General features: G+C 53.3%; 1 protein-coding gene across 1 annotated transcript; it reads right to left on the bottom strand.

Annotated features, from left to right (window-relative positions):
- Window positions 1–331: 331 nt before the first annotated feature.
- Window positions 332–8,369, bottom strand: AIPL1 (aryl hydrocarbon receptor interacting protein like 1). Its single transcript, XM_059996645.1, has 6 exons — window positions 8,274–8,369; window positions 7,490–7,669; window positions 2,749–2,937; window positions 1,560–1,736; window positions 1,292–1,433; window positions 332–534 (listed from the first exon to the last, which is right to left on the bottom strand). Exons 1-6 carry the CDS (start codon window positions 8,367–8,369, stop codon window positions 332–334), a joined length of 987 nt encoding a protein of 328 aa, XP_059852628.1.
- Between the last annotated feature and the right edge of the window lie 637 nt (window positions 8,370–9,006).

Genomic DNA, 9,006 nt, shown 5'->3' with positions numbered 1-9,006 from the left:
GTCTTTGTTGCAAAAACTCCTATACATCCTGGCTCCTCCCTTACCTCTTCGGAGCAGTCCCTCAGGGCTATCTGAGAGGCTGTCTTCTGGGGCGGGAGTCCTCAGAAAGTCCGCTGAATAAAACATAATTCTCAACCTCTAGGTTGTGCATTACTTTTTCAGTCGACACATGAATTATTTTGACTTTTAAAATTAAAAGTTTAAAAAGTGACACTGCTGTCCGGCTGGGGCGGAAGGGTCAGTGTGCGGCGAAGTGGCGGCGGGCTGGGGCGGGTTGAGGGAGGGGCCAATGGAGGCGGGAGCCGGAGGCGGGAGGTCTGGCGCCTGCGCACTAGCGCAGCATGTTCCTGCAGCGCAGCCGCTCCTCCTCGCGTTTCTCCTCCATGCGGTTCTCCAGCAGACTCAGCTCCCTGCGCACCACCTTCCGCATGGACGGCTCCAGCTCCAGCACTTTCTCCAGGTCAGCCTTGGCCTCTGCCTCATTCCACACCTCGGCGTGAGCCCGGGCCCGCACGTAGTAGGCCTTCGCGATGCCTGCGGGGAAGACCCAGCTGGACCCGCCACCCAGACCCAGAGGCAGCACCGACCCCGCGCCCGGCGGGGCTTGACCAGCTTACACAACCCTTAACCTTGACCCTGAGCCTTAACCTCTCTGTACCTCCAGAGCCCGTCTCCTCCACTATAAAGTACGGACGATAATAATCGCAGTACCTACTTCTCGCCCTTCCGCGGACCCTTCCAAGGCCCTGCAACTTAATTTACATTCACAACTTTCTATTCTTTTCTTACAGAAGAGCCCCAAATGGTGCAAGCTCCAGGCCCAATCCCTGCACCTGTCCCTTATGGTCACTATAAGGATTAATTGAAATGATAGATGCAGAGAATTTAGCGTGTGACGCAGAGTAAGTGATCTTGTAACATTCCTCAAACATCGTCTTCACAAGTATCGCCATATCCGCGCATCACGGATGCTAGAATTTACTTAATATTGTTCTCTGTATTGATTGCCCCCGTTTTTAAAACCCGTTTACTGCTCCAGACAGGTTTGGTGAGCTGCTTATATTTTGCCCCAATGCACCTTAAAATAAAATACCTCCCACAATAAGCACAGCTCATCCATCATCTGTGATATCGTTATAGGCTTGGGAAAACCCTGCTGCGTGGAGGCGAGTTTTGATGCCCTGACAGGGTCAGAAGAGGCCACCCGAGGTCTGTGCACGTGACTCTGGGCCCCTGGGCGGGATTGGACACCCTCCCCCCCCCAACCCCGGACCCGCTTCACGCCACCCACCTGGGTGGTGCCGGAGGATGTCACTGGTGTGCTCCAGCACCTCATAGTATTCCTCCTTCTTCAGCAGACACTGGCAGTAGTTCAGGATCAGGGTGTTGATCATCTTCTCCAGCTTCAGCCACTGCACCTCCCAGGGTTTCTCCTGCCCAGTGAAGAAAGGTCTGCTGCTGCCCTGCCCCCACCCCTCTCCCCCGCGGCCAGGGCCAGTGCAGGGCTGCTCCCCCTACATGCGCCCCACTTCCCAACCCCCTGGCGGGCAGCCTCCCACCTTGATCTGCAGGTTCCTCAGGCAGACGATGGCTTCCTGGTACTTGGTAGAAGCGTCCTCGTAGCGGCCCAGCTTGAAGAGCCGGTTTCCTTCTCCATGGAGAATGGGCACCGCCTGCATCTTCTCATCTTTACTCAGGTTCCAGGTCTCCCTCTGGTACTCGCTGGGGGCCTCCACCTGCCCCAAGAGCTGCAGGTCAGTAAGGCAGGGACCCCGAGTGCTCGAAGCCCAGCAGGGCAGTCCCTTTCCCTTGCAGGGTACCAGAGAAAGTGGACCCAGCACATCTTGCTGAAATCAGCTCTTCATTTTCCACAGTGAAGATTGTGGGCAGAATCATGCTTGCTGGCCAAACACATACAAACAGGGGAAGGAAGCAACAAGCCCCCCACCCAGGGCCTTACCCTAGATCAGAGCCTTTGTGCAAATTAAGAAAAGGTACTCCTTTGTCAACACACTTTACTTCTAATATTCAGAAAATTGCCATGATACTCGTTTCATTAGAACAGGACACTTTATTGCCATCTGTTGGAAAAACATTATTATAAAAGCACAAGTATATAATGTCTCTAATGAGCACCTTAGAGGGGATGCCCTCTTGCAGTGCACGAGCCGCACGGCTGTTCAAGCAGACCCCTTGGTGACACAGTTCTTATTAATTTGCACTCACCCATGTAACCCTCAGGCTGAGCCTCAGCCTTGGCCATTAGCTGAGTCCTGCCCTGGTTTGAGCCTCTCCCACTGCCCCCCAGACAAGGGCCATCAATCATTCTGGGGTCTGGGGGAGAGACTGTGGAAGGTTCCATGCAGCCTCTCCCACTATTGGAGAATGAGATCGGAACCCACAAACCATAGGGACTGGGGCTGAGGATGTAATTCTAGACTTTTGGGAAAAAATGGAAGTAGATAACCAATAGAAATAAAGAAGAAAATAAGAAAGAAGAAAATAACATTTTTAAAAATTAGTCCCAAAAGGGCTTTTCCCTTGGAAAAGGCAAAGTACCGTTTTTTTGGGGGGGAGGGGTCCAATTCCAGTTCCCTGTGGTGTATGAACCCTTTATCGTTCTCTGAAGAGGAACTGGGTGATGTCCAGTGACCCGTGGGGCTGGGCTCCCCTTGATGCCCACTGACCCCTGTTGCTCTTTGATGCTGGGACAGTACCTACCCCACCTCCCATGCCCCAGGGTCACACCTGCAGCAGCTCTATTACGAAAATCAGTGGCTGCGGCTCCTTCTGCAGCTCATCCAGGTCCTCGTAGCCCAGCGTGTGGTAGGCGAACATGTTGGCCAACCCGCACGTGTGCACGTGCCACTCAGTGGGGTCCTTGCCCTCCGCCATCTGCCGCAGGCTCCGGGACAGGATGGGGTAGACCCCTGTGTGCTGTGGGGAAAATGGGGCGGATGGCATCAGGCTGCCTGCTCAGAGCCAGCTGGGCCACAGAGAGCCCCACTCTGGGGCCCCCCAGAGCAGGACTTCTGCTCTCTCCCTACCCCTGCCCCATGGCTGTTACTACTCGTCACCCCAGCGTACCCCCACTAATCACTGTGGTTACCTGTGTGCCAGGGAGAGCGCGCTACACCTGTTAGCTCCTTTAATCCTTAAGGTGACCCTACGAGGGAGGCCCTACTATTCTCCCCATTTTAGAGATGTGGGAACTAGAGCCCAGAGAGGTCAAATGATTTGCTTAAGGTCACACAGCTAGGAAATGAGAGTCAGGATTCAAACCCAGCTCCGGGGACCATGCTTTAGCCGCAATGCTATGCTGCCTCTTGCTGGCCCTTGTGGTCGACTCAAACGGGTTTCTCTCCCAAGGAGACCCCTCAGTCCGTGAAGCCTGTGACCCGCAGGGATGGGAGCATGGAGAGCTGTGGAAGGAGCAGGGCTCTGGGCCCAAGAGGGCCAGGTTGGTGTCCTGATGGTGCAGCTGACTGACAGTGAGTCCAGGTCACTGCAGCTCCCTGAGCTCCCATCCCCTGGATTGCAGCTATCTGATAGTGAGGCTGGTGTAGGGGTTAAATAAATGAGATGGCACGGATATAGGGCCAGCTCATCACAGCTTCACCCAGCACCAGGAGCTGGGGTGGCCACCCTCGGGGTGGAAGAAGGCTAGGAAAATCAGCTGCTGGCCTCAGCTGAAAGGCCTGTGGCATTTTAGGCCATCTTGGCCTCAGCTGCCCCATCTGTGAGCTGGGATGCCCCACAGACGAGCTCCGAGAACCGCTCTCCAGGGGCTGGGTCCTGAGATGGCCCATCTCAGGCTCCTGCACCGCAACTCCAGTAAAGACACACCACTGGGAAAGTGAAGGGGCAGGAATGGTCCAGCTTGGTCTCCAAGTCACCAGCAAGGGGATGAAGGTCACCCCCTCCCTACCTCCACCAGCCAGGATTAGCCCGGAGTACCTTCAGCTGCTCTGTGAGCTGGGTGACCAGATGGCCGTTAAGCCTGTTGAGATTAAAGCTGGATGAAGGGAGGGAGGGGCCCCCCGGGAACAGCTTGCCGCGGGGAGGGCACACTCCTGGCCCTCACACAGCAGCCCCAGCTCGCAGCCCCCTGCCTCCCAGAAAGTCAGTGCTCAGCTGCTGACCCCAGGAACGGGAGGCTGCTTGGACATGACCTCAGACCAAGGCCTTGTCCCATTAGCCACCTGCCACCCTAGCACAACCAGGGATGCTGGTTGGCACAGTGGACTGTAGGATGCCACCGGGAGTGGGCAGACACCCCAAGAAGAAGAATACAGGCCAGAAGAAGGAGCAGAACTCCAGGGCCCTGCAGCCACCTCTGCAGCATCTCCGCTGAGACTGGGCAGGGGGACCCCGGGACCACTGCCCCTCTCTGGGGCTTCAAGGCCACAGCCTGTTTCTGTCTGAGGGGCTCTATCTATCTGGAAATTGCAAACTGGCATCCTGGAGGCCACCATTCAGCTCCCAGATTCGTTTTGTTTTATCCTTCACGTAATTAGTTGCCAACACTTAAGCACTGAGAGAATTCATGGACTAATGAAAATCTCTGGTTTGTCTATAAAACTCAGACTATCCAGCCACACCAGACCTGCCCCTTTCACACAGCAGCCATCCCGTTGGAGCTCAGGAGCAGCTGCCCACTGTGAATGGAGCAGATGACCTTCAGTCACCCAGGGGCCCTGGCCCTTGTGGTATTTGAGTTTGCAACCCCTGGCATCACCAGACTGGGCACCAGCAGAAAATTCCTCATAGAGACCAGTGTGCTCCCTGGGTAGAGGGGGTGGTAGTACATTTCAGGGCAGAAGCTCCCAGAGCCCCTGACGGCCCCTGCCTCTTCACACTCCCTGGCCTGGATGCTAACTCTCTTCCCACTTCTAGGCCTGGTGAACTCCTATTCATCCTTCAATACCCAGCTCAATGTCATCTTCCTGAAAAAATTCCTCCTATGATCCTCAAGCAGTTAGTTGCTCCCCTTCTGTGGCTGTAAACCACTCTGTCCTCACTCATGTATATCGTGGTGCTACCTGCCCTGCATTGTAATTGCTTAGGCGTCTGCTCCTCCCCCAGAATTCAAGTTCCTTGAGGGATGGGGACTTTGCCTGTTTAGTCTCTAACACCTAGCACAGGCCAAACCTGGTGCACTGAATGTTTTTAGATAGACCTACAGATAGATGATGGGTGGATGCAGAGTGATGGAAGAATGGATTATGAATAATTCTGGTTGAAGGGAAGGATGGGTGAATTGATGCCTAAGTGTGTGGATAGAAGGATGGATAAAACATGGATGTATAGATGGGTAAATGACTCTGGAAAGAAGTGTGTGTATGTGTGTCTGTCTGTGTGTGTGTGTCTGTCTGTGTGTGTGTGTGTGTCTGTGTGTGTGTGTGTGTGTGTGTGTGTGTGTGTGCATGTGCAATCACAGCAGCTGTGAGCTGAGGGGAGATGAGGGGGACTATTGGAAAAACCAGTAATCGTCGTGGCATAAAAATTACCAGCCTGGGCTTCCCTGGTGGCGCAGTGGTTGAGAGTCTGCCTGCCGATGCAGGGGACACGGGTTCGTGCCCCGGTCCGGGAAGATCCCACATGCCGCGGAGCGGCTGGGCCCGTGAGCCATGGCCGCTGAGCCTGCACATCTGGAGCCTGTGCTCCGCAATGGGAGAGGCCACAACAGTGAGAGGCCCGTGTACCGCAAAAAAAAAAAAAAAAAATGTCAGTGGCCCCTGGTGAAATAATGGATCTGGCCGTCCACCAATGGCTGCTAAAGCCACTGCTTGATATCAAGAGGGAGCTTGGCTATTCACAATCACCAGGACATGGAAGCAACCTAAGTGTCCATCATCGGATGAATGGATAAAGAAGATGTGGCACATATACACAATGGAATATTACTCAGCCATAAAAAGAAACGAAATTGAGCTATTTGTGATGAGGTGGATGGACCTAGAGTCTGTCATACAGAGTGAAGTAAGTCAGAAAGAGAAAGACAAATACCGTATGCTAACACATATATATGGAATCTAAAAAAAAAAAGGTCATGAAGAACCTAGGGGTAAGACGGGAATAAAGACACAGACCTACTAGAGAATGGACTTGAGGACATGGGGAGGGGGAAGGGTAAGCTGAGACAAAGTGAGAAAGTGGCATGGACATATATACACTACCAAACGTAAAATAGATAGCTAGTGGGAAGCAGCTGCATAGCACAGGGAGATCAGCTCAGTGCTTTGTGACCGCCTGGAGGGGTGTGATAGGGAGGGTGGGAGGGAGGGAGACGCAAGAGGGAAGAGATATGGGAACATATGTATATGTATAACTGATTCATTTTGTTATAAAGCAGAAACTAACACACCGTTGTAAAGCAATTATACTCCAATAAAGATAAAATTAAAAAAAAAAAAAAGAAGGAGCTTGGTAATGGCTGGGTCAGGCTGTCAACACCTGAGCCCACCAACCAATCTTAACATCACAGTAAGAGAGGTAAGCAGATGTGGAGGTACACAGGTTATAGAAAATACTGGGGATCGAGGAATGTGTTTGACAAGTCCACGGCAAAGCAACCAGCAAAATCAGAACATGGGAACTTCAAGACAAGTTACCCAGTTTCTTCAACAAATCCACGTCCAGGAAAAAAAAGAGAGAGGAGAACCCATAAACGAAAGGAGACGTAAGAGATGTATTAACAAAGCTCTGGGCATGGACTTTGTTTTGATCCTGATTTCAGCAAACCAACCAGCAGGAGTGAATGAGGAGACAACTGGAGAAATTTGAGCAGTGACCGGATACTAGCTGGCATTAAGGAATTATTGGGTTTTTTTTTAATGTAATAAGGATATTGAGGTCATGTTTTTTAATATCCTTTTTAGAGATACAAATTGCAGTATTTACAGATGAAATGCTACGGCGTCTGGAATGTGCTTTAACCACAGGGGATGAGGAAGGAAAGTGGATGGGTTTAGATGAAACAAGACTGGCCGTGGAGTGATGGCGCCTGGCATAGGGTGATGGGTATTTGGAAGTTGATTATGCCTTTTTGCCGACTTTTGTATAAGTTTGAAAGTTTCCATAAGAAATGTTTGTTTAAAGGTCAGTGAGTTTTGCCCTTTCTATCTGGACCACCCAGGAGAATGCCTTGTCTGGATGACTGCTAAGGGTGCTATAAATGAGAAGACAATTTTGCAGTGTTGGTAGGAGTGGGGAGAAGGGCAGAAGATGACCAGCGGCCAAAAGTCTCCAGGATCCAATAATCCTGCCCAAAAGTGAGGGCTGTGAGGTGGGCCCTGCACCCACATCCCACCAGCCAGCCTTGACACCGATTGTCACTCTAGCAGCACCTATTCTTTTGGGGGAATCCCTCTTCGCCGCTACCGTAGCTGAGAAGGAGCGGGCAGGGTTCTCTCTCCAGAGTTTTGTTTTACCCTCACTTTCCTGAAACACAGCAGCCCTGCAAAGCAGATGGGCGGGGCCTACTCACGATGGTGTCACACCAGAACTCGGCCACCTCGCTGAACCGCATGGACGTCAGCAGGATCTCCCAGACCTCCAGCTTGAACATGTTCCCGATGATGATGTGCATGGGATGGCCCACCTGCTTGCTGTCATCTATCACCGTCCGCTCATCATCACATTTCAAGGTTCGGAAATGAAAGGTCACCTGGTCACCAAGAGAGCAGACCCTGGTCTAGACATAGCTCCCGAGGCCCAGCAGAAGCCATCCCTATCACCGACTCCCTGGGCTGTCCTCTCCCAACCCCCATCAGACCTTAGAGCATCCCCGCCCACCAGCCTGCCCTCCCCAACTCCCTCCTAAAGGACCCCATCCCACGCTTGACAGCTCTGCAGGTCAGGAAGTCCTGCCTTAAACACGCCCTAGATCTGAGGCCGCAGACCCAGACACATCCGTCGTCCGTCTAGGAGCCCACCAGAGATCCCCGGACAAACACCCCGAGCCCTGAAGGCCCCTCCTTCTCCCTCAGCATTTGGGACTTCAGAAAATTCCCAAAGCCCCACCCGCATTCCACGCTGAAGTTTAATTTGCAAAGTATCAAAAAAAAACCCGTGAATGGGCACCACTTCAGAGCTACCCAGATGCCTGGGGCAGAGGCAAGGGGAGGGGCGGTTGATAATTCCAGCAAGGACCTCCTGGCCATTTGTTGGCAAAGCTGACGAAGGCTGTTTGCAGTGCCCTGTGGCCAAGCTGGAATGCAGAAGGCTGCCATGGGGGCTTTTCACTGGTCTGGGGGGCGGGCCGCACTCACTCGGGCTCCGGTGATGAAGTTTGGGAGCTCCCCCGTGCCCCCATGCAGAATGGTTTTCTTGATCCCTTCCACGTTGAGGAGCAGAGCGGCATCCATGGCTCCAGGTGCAGGGTGATGTCCAGCCCAGCTGAGATAATCTGCCTAGAGGAAGGCACTTAGGTGGCTGAGTGGGGGAAGGGCGGGGGGGGGGGGAGCGGGGGTTGGGTATGAATGAAAGGAATAGGGTGGAGCCACTCCCGGCAGCCTGGCCGCCGTCCCGTCCTCTGCTTCTAGCAGTGACGCAGGGACCCTGCCTGACATCCACTGTTACTGCCTCAGCTTCTGTTCCATCCCACCCTAAGAAGGAGGGAAGACAGCTGGAGCTTTCTTAAAGAAGACAGGAGGGGACTTCCCTGGTGGTCCGGTGGTTAAGACTCCACGCTCCCAATGCAGGGGGCCCGGGTTCGATCCCTGGTCTGGGAATTAGGTCATGCACACCGCAGAGAACATCCCACACGCGGCAACAAAGTTCCGCGTGCTGCAACTAAGACTCCGTGCAGCCAAATAAATAAATATTTTTTTTAAAAAAAGGCAGGGGATCAGGAGTGACCAGCAGCAGAGAGGACTCAGGTCACTGAAGGAGGAAAGGAGGGGGCACTGCAAGCCCCCTTTGCCCTGCCTGGTCCTGGGGCGTTGGTCCTGGTCTCAGACTCTTTGTCCCTTTGGAGCCTCGGCCGGGGTGCAGTCCCGCTTC

Source organism: Delphinus delphis, chromosome 19, assembly GCF_949987515.2.
Source record: "Delphinus delphis chromosome 19, mDelDel1.2, whole genome shotgun sequence".
In the NCBI taxonomy this organism is placed as follows: domain Eukaryota; kingdom Metazoa; phylum Chordata; class Mammalia; order Artiodactyla; family Delphinidae; genus Delphinus; species Delphinus delphis.
Note: the sequence above shows the minus strand (reverse complement) of the source record. Positions and strands in the feature narration are given on the sequence as shown.

What these genes read in the sequence shown, in the direction of transcription:
- AIPL1 (XM_059996645.1), bottom strand. Translation starts at nt 8,369, where the DNA reads ATGGATGCCGCTCTGCTCCTCAACGTGGAAGGGATCAAGAAAACCATT. An exon ending in TGAGGAACCTGCAGATCAAG is followed by an intron (nt 1,434 to 1,559) that starts GTGGGAGGCTGC and finishes TTCACTGGGCAG; the next exon opens with GAGAAACCCTGGGAGGTGCA. An exon ending in CATCCTCCGGCACCACCCAG is followed by an intron (nt 535 to 1,291) that starts GTGGGTGGCGTG and finishes TCTTCCCCGCAG; the next exon opens with GCATCGCGAAGGCCTACTAC.